The 17,621-nt window shown below is 38.9% G+C and overlaps 3 protein-coding genes and 1 long non-coding RNA gene across 9 annotated transcripts; 3 read left to right on the top strand and 1 right to left on the bottom strand.

The window, feature by feature from the left end:
* Positions 1-242: 242 nt before the first annotated feature.
* Positions 243-5,972, bottom strand: polh (polymerase (DNA directed), eta). The gene is made up of 10 exons (XM_031306784.2): positions 5,631-5,972; positions 4,655-4,789; positions 3,798-4,030; positions 3,478-3,656; positions 3,276-3,379; positions 3,029-3,148; positions 2,552-2,675; positions 2,222-2,287; positions 1,820-1,992; positions 243-1,730 (listed from the first exon to the last, which is right to left on the bottom strand). Exons 1-10 carry the CDS (start codon positions 5,765-5,767, stop codon positions 767-769), a joined length of 2,235 nt encoding a protein of 744 aa, XP_031162644.1. The 5' UTR covers positions 5,768-5,972; the 3' UTR covers positions 243-766.
* A 558-nt stretch (positions 5,973-6,530) lies between these two features.
* On the top strand, positions 6,531-8,700 carry LOC116050936. 3 transcript variants are annotated; one of them, XR_004895256.1, is made up of 4 exons: positions 6,536-6,902; positions 7,601-7,666; positions 7,790-7,881; positions 8,276-8,700. It is a non-coding gene; the product is annotated as an uncharacterized LOC116050936 (long non-coding RNA). The 3 variants fall into 3 exon arrangements; XR_004895257.1 differs by having other exon boundaries at positions 6,531-6,902; positions 7,598-7,666; positions 7,790-8,700; XR_004105212.2 differs by having other exon boundaries at positions 6,537-6,902; positions 7,790-8,700.
* A 21-nt stretch (positions 8,701-8,721) lies between these two features.
* LOC116054989 lies at positions 8,722-16,416 on the top strand. Of its 4 annotated transcripts, XM_031306744.2 has the most exons (10): positions 8,726-8,889; positions 9,062-9,379; positions 9,660-9,959; positions 10,074-10,146; positions 10,416-10,513; positions 10,661-10,695; positions 11,895-11,951; positions 15,663-15,719; positions 15,882-15,956; positions 16,053-16,416. In XM_031306744.2, the coding sequence occupies exons 1-10, from the start codon at positions 8,844-8,846 to the stop codon at positions 16,113-16,115; spliced, it is 1,122 nt and encodes a 373-aa protein (XP_031162604.1). In that variant the 5' UTR covers positions 8,726-8,843; the 3' UTR covers positions 16,116-16,416. The 4 variants fall into 4 exon arrangements, with proteins under 4 accessions (XP_035848504.1, XP_031162604.1, XP_031162624.1 ...); XM_035992611.1 differs by lacking the exons at positions 15,663-15,719; positions 15,882-15,956; positions 16,053-16,416 and adding exons at positions 12,289-12,345; positions 12,511-12,675 and having other exon boundaries at positions 8,722-8,889; XM_031306764.2 differs by lacking the exons at positions 15,663-15,719; positions 15,882-15,956; positions 16,053-16,416 and adding exons at positions 12,289-12,345; positions 12,731-13,213.
* LOC116055018 (CMRF35-like molecule 5) lies at positions 13,420-14,537 on the top strand. The gene is made up of 3 exons (XM_031306773.1): positions 13,420-13,515; positions 13,760-14,083; positions 14,266-14,537. The coding sequence occupies exons 1-3, from the start codon at positions 13,473-13,475 to the stop codon at positions 14,520-14,522; spliced, it is 624 nt and encodes a 207-aa protein (XP_031162633.1). The 5' UTR covers positions 13,420-13,472; the 3' UTR covers positions 14,523-14,537.
* Positions 16,417-17,621: the final 1,205 nt, after the last annotated feature.

Genomic DNA, 17,621 nt, shown 5'->3' with positions numbered 1-17,621 from the left:
ATTGATCAATGTTTTCAACCATGTCATCATACACTCATTGTTTTTTCTACTGGCTCACGTCACAAAGCCATGACTCACACTACATGAAATTGAGTTTTAAAAGATGTCGTTATTTCATTTCCCTGGTACTGTTCTTACTAATCTGTTCCCCAGCTGATGCAAGACAACGCAAGAATAAAGTCCTTGTTCAGCTGTCTTTTAAAGCTCATACCTAGAACAATAGGCTCAACATGGTGAAAAAGTGTAAACAAAACAGGACGACTCCGCTCTAACGGTGCAATTGCTCTTATCGTACTGGCCATCATGCATTTTATCAGTATTTCAAATATATACTCACTTTCTGTATCTTTTAAGCTCACAAGAAAACTTTATATTCACACTTAAGTGGATTTCTGCACTATATTCAACTGATTACTGGCATCTGCTGGCACATCAGACATCACGTACATGACTACAAAATGTTAAAAGTATATTTAATATATGCTGGTTACAAAATAGTTTCCTTAAAAGTATTGCCTTTTCCCTTTATAAATAAAAAGGCAAATGTGTAACGAAGTGCATAAATAGACCCCTTCTGTAATTTGTAGACATTCTTATAAAATAAATCACAATAACATTGATCGTTGAAAACAAGTCACAGTGTATCCTGTTACAAAATGGCTTTCCTTTCTTTAAGCAAATACATTGACTTTCTTTGTACATGTTTGATATATATGCTTTCTCAGAACTCTGTATTTTATTTAAAAAGGCAGCTCTACAGCACATCTTAGCGCCTCTTGAAAAAAGAATCCAGAGTGCCCGTACTCCCACCTTGGGAGCGATGCCTTTTCGGTTGTGGCCCTGTCTGGCCTTTGGTTTTAGCCTTGCCACGTGAAGACTGGGGTCTGAGAGGAGTTAGAGAGACATTGGAAGAAGAAGAGATGATGGAGGAAGAGGAGGAGATGGGTGCTGAACCTGTTGATGAAGAGTGTGAATTCTGGAGGTCCAGGGCAAAGTGATAGTCATTGTGTTCAGGCATTTCCCAGACCAACACCTCCTGGCCACAGCGTTCACAGTTTAGCAGGTCTTCTCTGGCTACACTGGAAGGATGACTGTTTACCTCTGGAAAAATGTCCAGTTCATCCCTTAACTCTTTACATGGTGACTGCTGAGATGAGCTTTGTTTTGCCTGTAGCCCTGACACAGCAGCAACAGTGTCTTCTGAGTCTTCTTCATTGTCGAGTCCAGGCTTATGTTCCATTTCAGGCTTGTTTAATGCCAAGGCTAAGGCCTGTGTGCTTCTTTCAAGATTCTTCCTGTGGAAGAAATAGGAAATGCCAGAATGGTGGCTGGCTGAAGCATTTTTAGAGTGAGAAAAGGGTGAAAAGGAAGAAACAGGGCAATTGATATCTGCCTCCAACTGACTATCAGTAGCAGAGGTTTTGTGAGAGGAGGAAGATGGGAGAATCCCTGTGGAGCCTATATCGTCGCCGTCTTCCTCATGTACATCTTTTGTAACCTTCAGTCTTTGTTTCTCAGCTGCCTTTTGAAAGAAGGACTGGATGGTGCCATGTTGTTTGCATGTGGAGTCATTTTTCAGTTCAGAAGGTGGCTGGATAGAGGACTGAGTGGTGGAGAAAAGACTCTGGGTTGCAGTGACATCACTGGAAAGAAAGCCAGCAATGCCCCCTGCTGATGGAGAATCACTGAACTTGCTAGCTGAGAGGTGTAGCAGAGTGAGGGGTGGAGTCCTGGGGAGAAGACAGAGAAGAACCAGTCACACAGCATTCCTTCAACTAGTGACTTTAAATATTTCACAGTGTTCTCATATTCTAATTACCATGCTGCCTGGTGGTTTCCTGCTGTGTTTAGACTCTTGATAATGGCAAAGCTGTCACTGGATAGTTTGGTCGCTTCGTAGCGCACTAAAGCACAACAGCGAGAGAAGCTGCTCGGCCTCTTATCCCCAAGCTGACGTACACCAACTGTCAACGACTTAGCCACTCGACCATTCTGTAAGATAGGGAGAAATTACAGGCACTGATGAGAAACCCAGTTATATTTACTATATATATATATATATATATATATATATATATATATATATATATATATATATATATATATATATATATATATATATATATAAAAACATCAACGGGAACCCCACTTGAGGAAATAGGTAGTACTGCTGTGCTGTAATAGAGGAAAGGAATATATGTCACAACCACGGATATCTCACCACTTCTCTGTCTTTGGTAAGCCTCTCCTCCAGCTCAAGGGCCAGTTGATGAAGCCAATACTGTACCTACACAGAGGTTATTAATAAATGAACATGAAAACAATGTTGCAAATCATAAAAGGAAATAATGTCTTAAGATTGCACATTTGTTAACAGTATTAAAAGAATGTGTCATAATCCCATCATCTTCCTTACACATCTAGATGCAACTACATTCTCTCAAAGTTGAATCACTTCCAGTCAATGCAAGACTAAAGACTGAGTAATAATTTACATCTACATTTACTTCCTGTTGTAACACAGGGGGAAACAGAGACTGATGGCACTTACCTGCTCTTTTGTAGCCAGCGATGTCTTCCCAGGGAAGTTTTTACTGCAGCCGATGGACTTAGGTAGCTGTCTGGGTTTCACTGCTTCAAACTCAATCCCCCGACATAAGTCATACAGCCACTGGCTGCAAAGGAGAGGGGTTCAATGGTAAATGTGGGTTGTAATCAAGTATACATAAAATGCTTACAGTTCAAGTCCAGTTTATTTCTATCAAACAGGTTTGTCTTTGTAGGAGAAAATCTTTGCCCAGAGCCATTTTGTTCTATAAGCATGGGGCATCAAACATGCTGTGACCAGAGACAACCGGTGAAGTAAAAGAGTAATTACAATATATAAGGAAGGCCATGTTATGGCTATGTTAATCAAAGTGTCAATTCCACTTAAAATGTGATGGTCTGACATAATAAATGCAAAGACCTTTGTTCACCCGTCATCTTATGATACTTGACTTTGAAAGGAATAACTGGCTTGTCTTACCCTGTCTTTTCTCCAAAGTGCTGTCCCAGATGAGCCTGAGAGAAGCGAGTCAGATCTCCCATGTTCTCTACTCCCAGAGTTTCTGAAATGGAGGCACCCAGCTTACCCCCCAGGTTACGACTGCGCAGGTGAAATAAGCAATACAAGGGTACAGTGTATACAACTTTTGTTTTTACACTTCTATGTTAGCATGAATGTTATTTATGATGACTAAATGATTCATGACAGAGTAGTGCTTTGAACTCACATCTTGCTGATGGGTAGAGAGTTGAAAAGTTCTGTCACAGAGTCCAAAGGCAGAACAGTTTGTCGGTTAGGTTTGTTCAGACCACAAGCTAGCTTGGACAATACCTGAAAGAAGTAGGCAGTAAATAATGACCTAGCAAAGCAAAAGATAATTGATCTTTAAAGTATTTATATTATATATGAACAAAAGAGGTTTTCCCTACCTTATTGTGCGATATACCTGCTGAACAGCGGAAACCTGTGTCTTTCTCCACGGCTGCCCTCATTTCCTCAACAATAAGTGCCCCCACAGTTAGCTGCAGTTCTGCAGGGCTCTGTTCTCCTAATAGAGGGGCTGGTAAGGATGCCAGCCACTGCTGGAGACCTCTGGACCTCTGCTCCTCTGGGGACAAACATGATTGTTAAGGGGATACATCTTACCTGAGTTTTGGGGGGTTTGTTTAGTGTCAACACCAGCTTATTGTGCCCAGTGCTGAAGCAATTAGTTGAGTAATTGATTAGTCAAAGTTTGGTTATAACCTACCTTTATCCAAGGCAGCGTCCTCTACAGATGTTTCCTGTTCAGGTGAACTTTGTGGGTACCCCTGGATGTAGGTCGCCCTCAGCAGGTGAGGCTCTATTTGTTGATAAGTCATGTTTTCTAGCCGCTGCTGGACTGCAGCAGTCAGATCCATGTAGGCCTCATCAATGCTGGCTCTTTCAATCACAGCAAAGCGAGACATCACCTCAATCACCTCCACACTCGCTTCCCTGTAACTACACAGGGGTGAGTAGGTTATTTATTTTACAATTGGTCACAGGAGCGGAGGTATTACAATATTTTTTACCATACTCATCATATTAATAAAACAATAGTTTTATAATAATAACTTGGATTTATATAGCGCCGATACCCAAGGTCGCTTAACAAATAGGGTGGGAGGGGGGTTAGGGGTCAAAGGACTTAGTGAAAAGAAATGTTTTGAGGTGCTTTTTGAACATGGGCAGGGATGGGGCAGAGCGGACGTGGAGTGGTAGACTGTTCCAGAGTGTGGGAGCATTGGCAGAGAAAGCTCTGTCCCCAAAAGTCCGCAACCTGGTGCGGGGGATATCCAGCAGGTCCTTGTCAGAGGACCGCAGGGAACGTGACTGTGTGTAGGGGTGGAGGAGATCTGTGAGGTATTGTGGTGAGAGTCCATGGAGAGATTTGTAGGTGAGCAGGAGGATCTTGTAGGTGATGCGTGACTTGACTGGCAACCAGTGGAGCTGTTGGAGGATGGGAGTGATATGCTGCCAGGGCTTGGTGTGGGTTAGAACCCTGGCAGCAGAGTTTATGGCACAATCCCACGAACTGTGAATAGGTGTAGAGGTAACACATTATCGTACATCACCCGCACTTACTGTGTCAGGTCCGCCTTGCCATGAGACTCACGCACTCGTGCCACCTGGAGATCTGGGCACAGTTTCTTTGCATCGTCCACCCACATGTTCCTGGTGACGCCATGGGCCCTGGCCTCGTAGCTCACAGCTATGATACTAACAGAGGATGACATTCAATTGAGAACCGTATTTTTAAGTCATGTTTACAAACCGTCAGAACATGTTAATAGTAAGTCCAAGGTTGTTATCTGTGGGAGAGGAGGGCGGATGAGTTGCTAACACAGAGACAGCAATTTATGGTCCATGCAACTGAACACACATTCTCATGCTGTCCAATCACAGCATTGACTGGGAAGGAGTCAAGATGTCAGTGGACAGCCTGAGAAAGTTCAAGGAGGCCATTCACATCCAAAGCCAGAGACCATATTTGAACAGAGCAAGAAATGGGTTATAATCCCCTTTCAGTTTAGTAAAGACAACTTTGAGATAACTGAAACGTGTGGAAAAGCTAGTAAGTGGACCTTCAGTTTTTTTTCAAATTTTCTGTCAAAGTACCATTTCTAAGTTCAAGAATGAACTTTCACATTTAACTTAGATCTAGTCATTCTGGTGAGTTATTTCCTGTCCTCTCATTTATCTCATTCTGCAGCTTTTTTTAAGTTTTATTTTCTGGTATCTTTAGCATGAACTTGTCTGATAATACTCATGTACTCTATTAGTTCTGCCCCTATTACCTTTCAAAACAGGCAGGGCGCTTTGGCAACAGGGAGTCGCTATGATTATAACAGAAAAGCCTAATTGAACAGAGTTTTGAGAGTGTAAGAGATTTGCTTTCCTTTGACTTAAATGCACTGCTGTCTCAAGAAACAGAACACACTAACGTTAAGCTACCTAGATAACAACAGGCATATATGATCCTGCTTTGAGAGACAGTCTCCTTGCTAGCGGTTTCAGTTGCATTGATCATAAAAACAATGTCTCTGTGTCAGAAACTCACCTGCCTCCTTTCCACGTCTTGTACTGGGCCACCACACAGGGAGTGTTCATCAGAGCTGGATTGAGCCTCTGTTCCACCTGGACGTAAAAGCAGTCCATGTCTACTAACGCCACCACTCTCTCCTTTCCGTACTCCATCACCAAAGAGGGGAGTCGGTCAGCGAGAATAAAATATACACCCAATGACTGGTGGTGCTGTTAAGTCACAGCTCTCACCAGCTTGCTAAAGTTAAACAAAACCGCCGAAAATGTTTTTCTGTCGCTTCGTATTTTGCGCAAGTCATCCGAAGGTACATCTTCGTCATCAAAAGTCGACGAGAATGACAACAACGGTCGGCCATTATAGTGGTGAGGTCGTCGATCTGTCTCAATAACGTTACGTCGTAACAACAAAACAACAACAAAATCTGTTGACTTTAGGCTAGTAACGTTGCACCTCAAAAATCAATTTTGGACACACTTTGTTGAACTGCCATATTTGGTTTGGGATGCATTTTAAGATAAACCTATCATACTAGACATGCTGAGGAGGATAGTGGGCACAACATTCGCCACTCCCTCTAACAGCGATTGTCCAATCATAACTAGCAATTTACTGGCCTGTTAAGCTTGGAATTTGTCAACATGCTAAAGATGTGAGCATGGGGCTCTAATCAGAAAAAAAGTCATCCAAAGACACAAAAACAAAAGGTAAGAAATGAAGTAATACCCACAGTAGTATCCTTCCATTACTTGATGTTGCTAACCTTAGAAGGTTAGCAACATCAAGTACACTGATAGAAATATCCATTTTATTTCTATGAGTTCACAATTTTGTGGGTTCTGTACATATCACTGTAGGATAATGTAGCAGCTCTGGCCTGCTCTTTATTGGATTTAGGTAAGTTATAGAATTCTCATCACAAATGTAAAACTCCAGATCATATACATCAAAGAAAGTTTTACTTACATTTAGAACTGGGTTTGGAAGGGCTTAATGGCAGTCCTGTTGGAGATACCTAAGGTTAATCAGTATTCAACATAACACAGACATATACACTCCAGAATGGCAGACCTCTGACATGTAAAGCGACTAGTCGAGTTATATTCATATTAACCAAACAATTGTGCGTGTTTTAGACAGGAGAAAGCAAACAATTGTAACATAACGTAATATACGATGAGATTAATGTCAAATTTCTAATTCATCCTTCAGTGCCCACAAATTGGAAGTGATCCTGATGTGCACTACGCTACCATTGTTCATAATCAACATGTAGGGGCCCAGCAGAAGGTAAACAAGAGGGGAACACCTTGTTTTGTTTAAAGGAACACAGCGACTTATTGGGAATTTAGCTTATTCACCGTAACCCCAAGAGTTAGACAAGTCCATACATACCCTTCTCATCTCCGTGGGTGCTGTAACGCTGTCTGACGGCCCCAGAGGCAGCAGCCCGTCACAGTACATGCAGGTGAATGGTTCCAGCTAGCCTACTGCTCCCAATAAGTGACAAAATAACGCCAACATGTTCCTATTTACATGTTGTGATTTGTAGAGTCACAGCGTGTACAAAAAACAACGTAACATGAGACACAGCCATCTTCTGACCGTAAACAAACCGGGAACTATATTCTCAGGCGGAAGAATATAGTACTTGGGCAGAATGATTTGCTTTGCAGCAAACCTGTCTGAGAATATAGTTATTCTCAGACGCGTTGCTAGCTGGAACCATTCACTTGCATGTACTGTGACGGGCTGCTGCCTCTGCGGCCGTCAGACAGCGTTACAGCACCCACGGAGATGAGAAGGGTATGTATGGACTTGTCTAACTCTTGGGGTTACGGTGAATAAGCTAAATTCCCAATAAGTCGCCGTGTTCCTTTAACACAGTATAAAAAAGAGCAATACCTTAGAACACATTTGCCTACGTTTGTTTGTGTTTGTCTTTCCCCTGAAATTGTATCATGCTGACTGTGAATCTCATCCAGCAGAACGATATACCCAAAGAGAGTGTGACATACAGTACCATTGTAATAAAGGATAGTGTGCGACAAATGGTATGTCATTAATTCCAAATTCATATAGGAATCTCAATACATCAACTCAAATGCATTATTGTTGTTATGATTAGTCTGTAACTATTCAGCATTCTCTTTTCTGTGCTTGTTTTCGCTCATTAGACTGAACCAGTAGATGGAAGTGTGATCTACAGCACACTAAAACATAATAAGTGCTAATGAGCAGAAAAGATGGGAGGACTTTAATCCAGCAAGTACTGCATCACTGATGAAATCATTCCGATGTACACTTCATTAGTAGTATTGTACAACATTTTGGATAAACCCAATCAACCCAACAGTCTGTATTGGAGACATATGTTTTGGGATTTTTAGGGACTTTTAGTCACCGGTGTAGTTTTGTGCAAACCTGCACACATGCAGTGTATCAAATAATGTTGAAAAATGAAATAAAATTGTTTTTTCCCCCCCACACACATGCTAAGACTCCAAAGTTAAAGGTGTAATGTGGAAAATGTGTCTCTGTCAGTTTGACACATTAAGTAAGAGCAACAGTTGGAATATTGACCAAGAGCAGATTCGAGGTCACTAAAAAAATTTAATTAAGGAAGTGGCTTTGTGATTACAACCCATTGTGTCTTTTTACAGCTTCTCCATCCACCGAGTTGACATCTAGCCATTTGAAGACAATTATGATCCAGGGAGGACCTTTATTAATTTTCATCCCTAATCCTCCTCCACTCACTGGCTTTAACAAGGTCCTCTACATTATGCAATTACATAGGATTATCAGATTTTTTATCAATAATCTCCAGTACATGTAGTGTTCGTTGTGTAATATTGGGCACAATTAAAAAACAGCTCACTCATACAATTACTGTATGAAATGAATATGAATTTTGATTCTGTGTAAAGTGTTACCCTTTATTATTGTGCAAATAAAAAAGAAAATTTGAAATTATGCATGATAGCTATTACTTTTTATCTCAATTATTTTATTTTTTATTTTACTTGTGTTTTTTTCCGTCAATGTAAAGCACTTTGTAACTCAGGTTTAATATACTCACATAATGAAAGCATCACACCAAATTAACATAACTGCAATAATAGAAAGAGGAAGAGAGATTTCAACAGTTGCAATTGCACATTTAGGAATAACAGGAAATACAAAATTAGTCTGCCAGGAGGTTTTGTCTGACTTTGCTCACTTACCAACATGGCTGTTCATCTCAGAGTTCTTCTCATCCTCTCCGGATTCACAGGTCAGTCACAGGGGTCATTGTATGTGTACAAATGTTTAGTCTTATGCTTGAGTTGGTTGTGTAAATTCTGTAATTTTTGAATAGTCTTCAAATTGTATCTAATGTCGAGACGTGTAAGAGGAATATTGGTAGCTATATATGCAGACAAATGCTGTATTTGCTCTTGTTGCAGGAATTCACAGCATAACTACAGTCAGTGAGGTGTCAGTTAAGGCTGGAAGTTCAATCTCTATCCCATGTCTCTATGGCTTACAATACATAAGCCATGTGAAATACTTGTGTAAAGGATTTTATTGGCACTCCTGCTCCTATATAGTCAAAACAAACCAACAAAATTCAGGAAGGTTTTCAATCTCTGACGACAACACCCGAAGAATCTTCACAGTGACTATTAATGATCTGGCAGATGAGGATACTGATTATTGGTGTGCTGTGGAGATTAATGGAGGGGCAGATGTCAAAGAGTATTTTCACCTGTCTGTCACCGGAGGTAAGAGCCCTTAAAGCATCTTTATGCACATTTCAAATCCATTGTGACATTTTAAGAATTTGTTTGGAAAAACACTAAGCAGGTTTTTAATTTTTGCGACAAAGAGTGATTATTTTCTTATGTACTTCGTCAGTCAAAAGTAAGAGTACATGCTAAATCAAAAGGGATTATGTATCTTGCTGATGCAACCACTGTACACAAAACATATTTGAAGCATCACCTATATCTACAAGTTATTAAGCTACCTACAATGTCCTATTAAATTTGTTTTTCCATGAAGATACACCACATCTCTATGTGGATCATCAGGAGATTACAAGGTTAAATGGAGATAATTTAACCATCAATTGTTACTATACTAACACTGGAGAAACAAAGTGGTGCAGGCTGGGCATCTCCTGTGTGACGAGGTCGTCTGGATCAATAGATGGAACAAAAGTGACCATCAGTGAAGGGGCCCACAGTGTTTTTAATGTGACTATGAGTGGACTGAGGACAGAGAGCAGCGGCTGGTATTGGTGTGCCAAAGGAGACTTAAAGATGCCAGTGCATGTAACTGTTACAGAGACACCTACCACTAGTAAGTACTAGTAAGTTATAAATGTATGTCAAGTACAACCATTTGGAAACGTTTTGATGGTATTACTGCCATATTACAGTACTTTATTATTCACTGTCCTGTTTTGAATTATAGCCACAATTGGAACAAGACATTTAACGACCTTATCACCCACTCCTAATCACATCCTTGAAGACGGACAGCAGAGGTCAGTCTTTGCCTTTGCATGCATTATTTAAAGAACTATGGCCATTTTATGGTCAAATAACAGTCATTGTAAGGCAGTCCTTTATACAGTACATGTTTTTAAAGACATCTTTTATAACTTAGACTGATATGAAAATAAGATGGATTAGTTATAATGAACATTTTGCCAAAAGATTAATAGATTTTACATTAGATTGTAGCATTGTCATAACAAGAACAGGTTATTTATCTTAATTTATTTGTATTCTGTGCTCAAAATGTATGCTGCAGTGCTTATACTGACCCAAAGAGCCTCATCATCAGTCTGAGTTTGCTGATCTCCATTGTAATGGTGGCCTTGTTGATCTGGTTTATGTTGAGAAGACACAGTAAGTCAAAGTCTGAAGTTTGGTCAATTTAATTAATGCCAAATATGTTTGTAATTCTTAACTATTTTCACTTTAAGTTTAGATTATTGTGCATTGTCATTGCATGTTGAAAATCACTAACAGATGTTTTCATTATTTAACTTTTAGAACAGACCAAAGCAGAATCGTCAGCCACAACAACGGTAAGATATATGGATTAATTTCCCAATATATATTTTTTAGAAAGAAGGCTATACGGAGCCACGGAGCATGGAGGAAAAGGTGCAATCTTGGACATTTACTTTATTAAAACCAAAAGTTTGTAAAAGTTAATTGTACAGTGTAAAATTGTTCCAGCATCTTTTTTGGTTTTTAGTAAAATATCTTGAAAGCTATTGAATATATTGCCTTAAAATTTGGTAAAGATAGTGCCTAGAAAAAGACGGATGACTTTGGTGATCCCCTGACTTTTCATGTAGTGCAGTCAAATTATCAATTAAAATAACTCAACATCTGCTAGATTGGGAGCCATTGAATTGTGTACAGACATTCATGGTTCCTAGACTATGTATCCTAATGCCTTTGGTGATCCTCTAGTTCCACCATGATGTTGACATTTTTGGTTCAGGAAGTGAAATGCCTCAAGCCTCACAGCACCCTTTAATTGTGGTTTCTTAATTTCACTTTAGAAGGCATTACGAAATGCATTATCATGTATCATTTGTTTATTTATTCATATCTTATCTGTTCGTATTTGTATCTTGTCTGTGAACTGTCCTTTGTGTGCTGCTCTTTGTGCTTCTTAATTTCCCCTCGGGGACAAATAAAGTTATTTGAATTGAATTGAACAAATATTGGGTAGATAGCCATGAAATGTGGTATTGACTTTTATGGATTAATTGTAATAACTTTTTTGATCCCTCAAATTTTTATCTAGCAGCATCAGGTCAACATTTCAATTTGTCTAATACTTTGGTTTGGTTTCTGACCAAATTCCTTTTGTCAGCTGATTTTAGTCCGAAGATCAAAAGTCTATGAGAGTTTTAGTTATATTTAGTCAACTCTATCCTTATTTTTGTTCTAGTTTTGATCAACAAAAACTCTTTAGTCAAGACCAAGAATGACCATTTTAGTCAAACGTCAGCACACTGCTTCTGGGTTCAAATTTATCCAATTCATTTCAGCCTAAACGAACTAGTACTGAAAATTGGTGAAGTAATGACAGGTTGTGGTAGTGTTGTACTTTATTTAGTTAGCACTTTTATTCAGAAGTGTTTAACAGTTGTTGCCAATAGATATGTTGACTCTTATCGCATAGATGCATACATGGTAATTGTTTTTTTTAAATATATTTCTTTTATTAATATTTTTTAATATAGCCTGCTTTGCTCCTTCAACACAGGCTGAAGAGGAATTAACATACAGTATTGTTAAACACAAGACAAAAACTTCAAGCCAGGTAACCCATAACTTACCTAGAAATCAGGTGTAAAAAAAAATAAAAAAAAATCAGTTAATACATAGTCCCTTTGCAGAAGTGTATAAGCTGCAGGACTGTACTATTACAGATGGATTTTGAATTTTTCTATTAGATTAAATACATCTTAATTTTCTATATTGTCCTTGTGGATTTTTATCAAGAGAATACAGTAATAATTATCAGAAGTAAATGTAATGTTTGCCTTTAAAAGAAAGTATTTTATATGAAAATGTAACTATTTAACATAGGTGGAAATTTTAATCTAATTAAACTCTGTCTTTCTCTAAATTACATTTGCTTCGCCCCTTTAACACAGGCTGAAGAGGAGGAAACACAATGTAATGTTGGGAACATGAGAAAAACATCATCCCAGGTAACCCTAACACACAAAAAAACATAATTTATATAGACAATACACTAAAAGACAAACACTTAAAACAAACTTCTTATTTTGTTAGTGCAGCTGAATAAAACACTTTGAAAAAAATCTACAATGGAAAGTGTTTAATTCTCTATTTAATATCTCTCCCTTACACAGAGATCTGAAAGTGATGTGGAGGTGATCTACAGTTCTGTGATTACAATAAAGCAACAAACTGTAAAAAGGGCTATTGTTTCTCGTTACTTGTATTTCAGTCATTTCAAATAATTTTGTTTAATTATATAATTCATTTTCTAATGTATTCTTTGTCATATTCCAACAATTTGAACCTTGCTCTTCCATCCTAATTGAAATATTTGCTTCTGTTCGCTAACAGGTTGAAGCAGAGGATAAGGATGTTACATACAGCACATTGGCTCAGCACCACCAAAAAATGTAAATGTTTGTCTGTCTGGTTATCTACTGGACTGTTTTTTTTATTTCAGTGTTGCAAGGTGTTGCCTGATGGTATCATTTGGTTGTGCAGTCATTTCTTCCTTCTCTTTTTTCGTTTGTAGCTGTTAGACCTTTTTTCTAACCCTTCACTGCATAGTTGCAAAACATTTCCAAAGAAGCATTAACAAAACCATTGACAACATGTATCTTCATTCTATGTTTCTATGTGTGTTTCTTGTGTGTTTCTGTCTGTCACTTTGGACATTTCCAGTCTATGCCTGTCTAATTTAAATTGCAAAAAAAGTGATCTGAAACCATTGCGGGAATAAGTATAAGTCTGTGTACATGATATTTTCATGATTTAACTTAGTTATGTAAAATAAATCATGATCGTATTGATCATACAATGTTATGACTGCCATGTTTTAAATAAATAAACACAATTCAGTCCATACACCTGGAGTGCTGATCTTTTCTTTGGAAATGGGGGACTTTACACCGAGTCTCCAGTAAACTATATTGGGGAAGTATGCTCTTGCTACATAGATATTTACAATACATACATAATCTAACTAACCAATGTAAGGCAACTTCCTTACAGTGCATAATTAGCTAAATTAGGAAGTAGGAGGTCAGTCTTGCATTGCGCTGGTTCATGTGGTTTTGTCTGCTCGATCACCGACATGGCTGTTCATGTCAACTTTCTTCTCCTCACTGGACTCACAGGTCAATAACAGGAATCATTTTATAACTGTGTATGTATTGTTTGCTTCTAATAGTTATGTCAAAAGATGATGATAATGATAACTGACAGACAAGTAATATCCTCCAGTTTTGTATTTTATACATTTTGAAGACTATGATGGCCTAATGTGTAAAACAATAGCGACAGTAATATAAACAATAGGCAGGTTGTATGAAGGAAGATTATTGTATATGAATATAACCTTTTTAATTGTTCTTGTTGCAGGAATTCACAGCATAACTACAGTCAGTGAAGTGTCAGTGAAGGCTGGAAGCTCAATTTCTATCCCATGTCTTTATGACTCAAAGTACATAAACCAAGTGAAATACTTATGTAAAGGATATTTTTGGTCTTCCTGCTCTTATTTAGTTAAAACAAACCAACCAAGTAGTTCAGGACAGTTTTTAATCTCTGATGACAAAAGCCAAAGAATCTTCACTGTGACTATAGAAGATCTGACACATGAGAACACTGGTTATTATTGGTGCGCTGTGGAGATTAATAAAGGGGACGATGTCAATAAGTATATTTACCTGTCTGTCACCGGAGGTAAGAGCCCTTAAAGCATCTTTATTTATTATTCTTTTTGATCTTTATACACATTTCAAGTCCTTTATGAAATGTTAACACTGACCAGTGCTCATCTGTTTTACGACAGAGACTAATTATTTTGACACCAGCATGTACCAATTAGGCTACTCACTTTTCTTTGAATGCTGTTCTCCATTAAGGTACACTCAGTCTCTATGCGAAGAATCAGAAGTTAACAGGATTTAATGGAGATAATATAACCATCAATTGTTACTATACTAACACTGGAGAAACGAAGTGGTGCAGGCTGGGCATCTCCTGTGTGACGAGGTCGTCTGGATCAATAGATAGAACAAAAGTGACCATCAGTGAAGGGGCCCACAGTGTTTTTAATGTGACTATGAGTGGACTGAGGACAGAGAGCAGCGGCTGGTATTGGTGTGCCAAAGGAGAGTAAAAGTACAGCCGTATGTAAATTATTTGATTTAACATAGAAGAGATATTAGGAATAAATATTGTCTTTTACTCTACTTATCATTGTCTTGTTTTGCATTAAAGCCATCCTTGCAACAACAAGCCATTTAACCTCACCCACTCCTGAGCCTGTCAGGTCAGAAGCTTTCACTTTTGCATGCAACTACATTGGTGAACTGTTTAAACAAGCATGCTTATTTTATTTGCATTGTGTGCTTAAAATATATCCTGCAGTGCTTCCGTTGATCTAAAGCACTACATCATCCCTTTGAGTTTGCTGATCTTCATTGTAATGGTGACCTTGCTCATCTGGTTTATGTTGAAAAGACACAGTAAGTAAATGCTGATTAATCCAGTTCATACCAAATATGTTTGCAATTCTTAAATATGCTTACTATAAATGTAGATTATTGTGCATTATTGTCATGAGCATTGATAGTCACGTTGTCATTGCTTCACTTTTAGAACAGACCAGAGCAGATTCATCCGCTACAACAACGGTAAGATATAAGTAAGCGTTGATGGATAGAAACTGAATTGAGCACCTCTATGATCACAAATACAGGAATATGTTCTGTTCTGTGCTCCTTCAACACAGGCTAAAGAGGAAGTGACGTACAGTACTGTGAAGAAAAAGAAAAAAACTTTCTATTGCTTTTCTTTTTTGCAAGACCCTCCCCATAATTATTCATATTTTCTTTGTACTATTGTACTAGTAAACTTGTATGGTAATTCCTCTCATGTGCGCCTGAAAAAGGAAGTATTTATCTCCAGGCAGTGGACCTTGGGGGACAGGCCTCCATTGCTGCCCCCTCCCTCTGGAACTCTCTCCCTCAGGCATTCTAAACCGCACTCAAAACCCACCTATGCAAATCCACTTTGTAATCTTGTAATTACTTGTCATTGTTGTAGTTGTATTGTTGCATGAATGGCTTTTACTGTTTCTGTCTTTGCTAATATGTAAAGGGCCTTTGAATTCCTTTTAAAAGCACTATATAAAATCTATTATTTATTATTATTACAATTATTATGAAATGGTTCAACAAAGGGTGTCATGTTGATGTAACCTAGTGAAATGGTGTATGCTTTTATTTGACTAACATCTGGTTTGCACCTTGATCAGGCTGAAGAGGAAGTAACATACAGCAATGTTAGGCACATGGGAAAAACTTTAGACGAGGTAGCCCTTAACCCGTAAAACTACAACTTGTATTACACAATACAAGTACACAAAAAGACACATAAGTGCACACCAATAGCATTTATTATTTCATCATACACATTTGTAATTGAATGAAACAAAACATGAATTGATAATATTTGTCTCTTCTTTCTTACCCAGAGGTCAGATGCTAAGAGTGATGTGGATGTGACGTACAGCTCTGTGGTTACTGTACGACAACAAACTCCAAAAAGGGTAAATTTTAGGAGATCCAATGCGGCAGTGGACTATTAAGTCTGGTTTATCTTTGATCATTCTTCCTAATTGTCATTTTCTTCTGTTGTGCAACAGGTTGAAGCAAAAGATGAGGATGTAACATATAGCAGATTGGATCAGCATCAGCAAAACCTGTAAATGTTACCCCTACATCTTATCCATCCGTCTATCACTGGACTCTTCTAGATGAAACTGATGCAATGTGCCATCTGTTCTTTGGTTTTAAAGTAACTTCTTACATCTTTTTTTTTATTTAAAAGGGTTTACACTTCTCCTTTGTTATATTCCTCTGCATAGCTGCAAAACATTTCAAACAAATACTGACCTGGGACTAAAAGCATCCTTAAGCTAAGATGATCGCAAAATCCATATTTTTTAAATATTATTTTTGGGGCTTTTTATGGGCTTTAATCGACGGGATAGCTTGAAGACAGGAAAGGGAAGAGAGAGGAGGGACGACATGCAGCAAAGGGCCATGAGTGTGAGGGTGAGCTAGAGGTCGCCCCCCATCTTACAAACCTTAAAGGTGCAATATGTAATACTGACAGCTAGTGTTTAAAATAGTTACTGCAGCACAAATTCAAAATACTGGAGAGAGTCGTCTCCCCTGGCCCCTCCTCCCCAGACTCAAAGTTTACAGAGGTTCTGTTCAGAGGTTCAGTCTGAGACCGCAGCATCCACAACAATGTTGCTAGACACTTGTCTCACATAGCCAGACATTACTTCACAGCACAGTGGAGTAGCTAACGTTAGATGCTGGCTATATTGACAGTCATAAAAGCCTGTGCTCATGTGGAGCTCTGTACCCAACTGACAGACACACTTTTTCGGCTTGGAATTACGTTAGGAACTGCTAAACACCCCACAACCTCGCCATCCTCTCCACCCGCCGGACAGACACACTTTCACGGCATAGAATTAGGGTAGGAACCGCTAAAATACCACTACATTGCCGTCCTTTTCCACCTGACTGAAATACACACTTTATTGGCTTAGAATTGCGGCAACAATCGCTAAACACACAGCAAACTCACGGCCCTCTCTTCCCGATTTACAGCCCCCTTTTCTTGGCTTAAAATAACTCACCGTTGTCGGCTACGGCCGCTGAACAGGCTACATGTTGTAAATAGCCCTGGCCCGCTTGCCTGGTCCTCCGGTAACAGTAGCTAACGTTAGCAGTTATGTTGAGTGTTAACATGGCGGCGTTAGCCAGGACTAGTCGGAATCACTTTACTGGCTGTGTCTTAATTGTTTTTGCGAGTAACCAACTCGCGTACTAGCTATATAATTCAATGTGAGTACACAAATGTTGAAATGACTGAAAATGCCCGTCCTTAGTAACCGTGATAAATTAGCCTGAAGCTAATGCTTACCTGTTCAGGAGGAAATTAGCCAACTCTGCGTCCTTTTGGGCTCTAAGCTGTCTCCAGCTTTAAAATACATCTCCAACATCTTCGTTGATCCCGTGCATTTGTTTGCTGCTTCCATGGCTGCACTACAGCTGTACCCTGCTGGATTTACGTTTTTACAGGTATATCTGGCAACCCGGCCTGACTGTCGGAATGGGCAGTTGATACCAACACACAGGCCAAAACACAAACAGACATTCCGTCACTGAACAGAAATTTCAAAAGGAGAAAATAC

This window comes from Sander lucioperca, chromosome 15 (genome assembly GCF_008315115.2).
Source record: "Sander lucioperca isolate FBNREF2018 chromosome 15, SLUC_FBN_1.2, whole genome shotgun sequence".
Classification (NCBI taxonomy): domain Eukaryota; kingdom Metazoa; phylum Chordata; class Actinopteri; order Perciformes; family Percidae; genus Sander; species Sander lucioperca.
The sequence above is the reverse complement of the archived record's forward strand: the minus strand, read 5'-3'. Positions and strand labels throughout refer to the sequence as shown.

Bases quoted from the DNA above. Each gene is read 5' to 3' on its own strand.
- polh (XM_031306784.2), bottom strand. From the start codon at position 5,767: ATGGAGTACGGAAAGGAGAGAGTGGTGGCGTTAGTAGACATGGACTGC. The intron at 4,790-5,630 runs GTGAGTTTCTGA...ATCCTCTGTTAG, and splicing joins AAGACGTGGAAAGGAGGCAG to TATCATAGCTGTGAGCTACG. The intron at 4,031-4,654 runs GTAAGTGCGGGT...ACCCCTGTGTAG, and splicing joins GGCAAGGCGGACCTGACACA to TTACAGGGAAGCGAGTGTGG.
- LOC116054989 (XM_031306744.2), top strand. From the start codon at position 8,844: ATGGCTGTTCATCTCAGAGTTCTTCTCATCCTCTCCGGATTCACAG. The intron at 11,952-15,662 runs GTAACCCATAAC...CACCTTGATCAG, and splicing joins AGACAAAAACTTCAAGCCAG to GCTGAAGAGGAAGTAACATA. The intron at 15,720-15,881 runs GTAGCCCTTAAC...TTTCTTACCCAG, and splicing joins TGGGAAAAACTTTAGACGAG to AGGTCAGATGCTAAGAGTGA.
- LOC116055018 (XM_031306773.1), top strand. From the start codon at position 13,473: ATGGCTGTTCATGTCAACTTTCTTCTCCTCACTGGACTCACAG. The intron at 13,516-13,759 runs GTCAATAACAGG...TTCTTGTTGCAG, and splicing joins TCTCCTCACTGGACTCACAG to GAATTCACAGCATAACTACA. The intron at 14,084-14,265 runs GTAAGAGCCCTT...TTCTCCATTAAG, and splicing joins TTACCTGTCTGTCACCGGAG to GTACACTCAGTCTCTATGCG.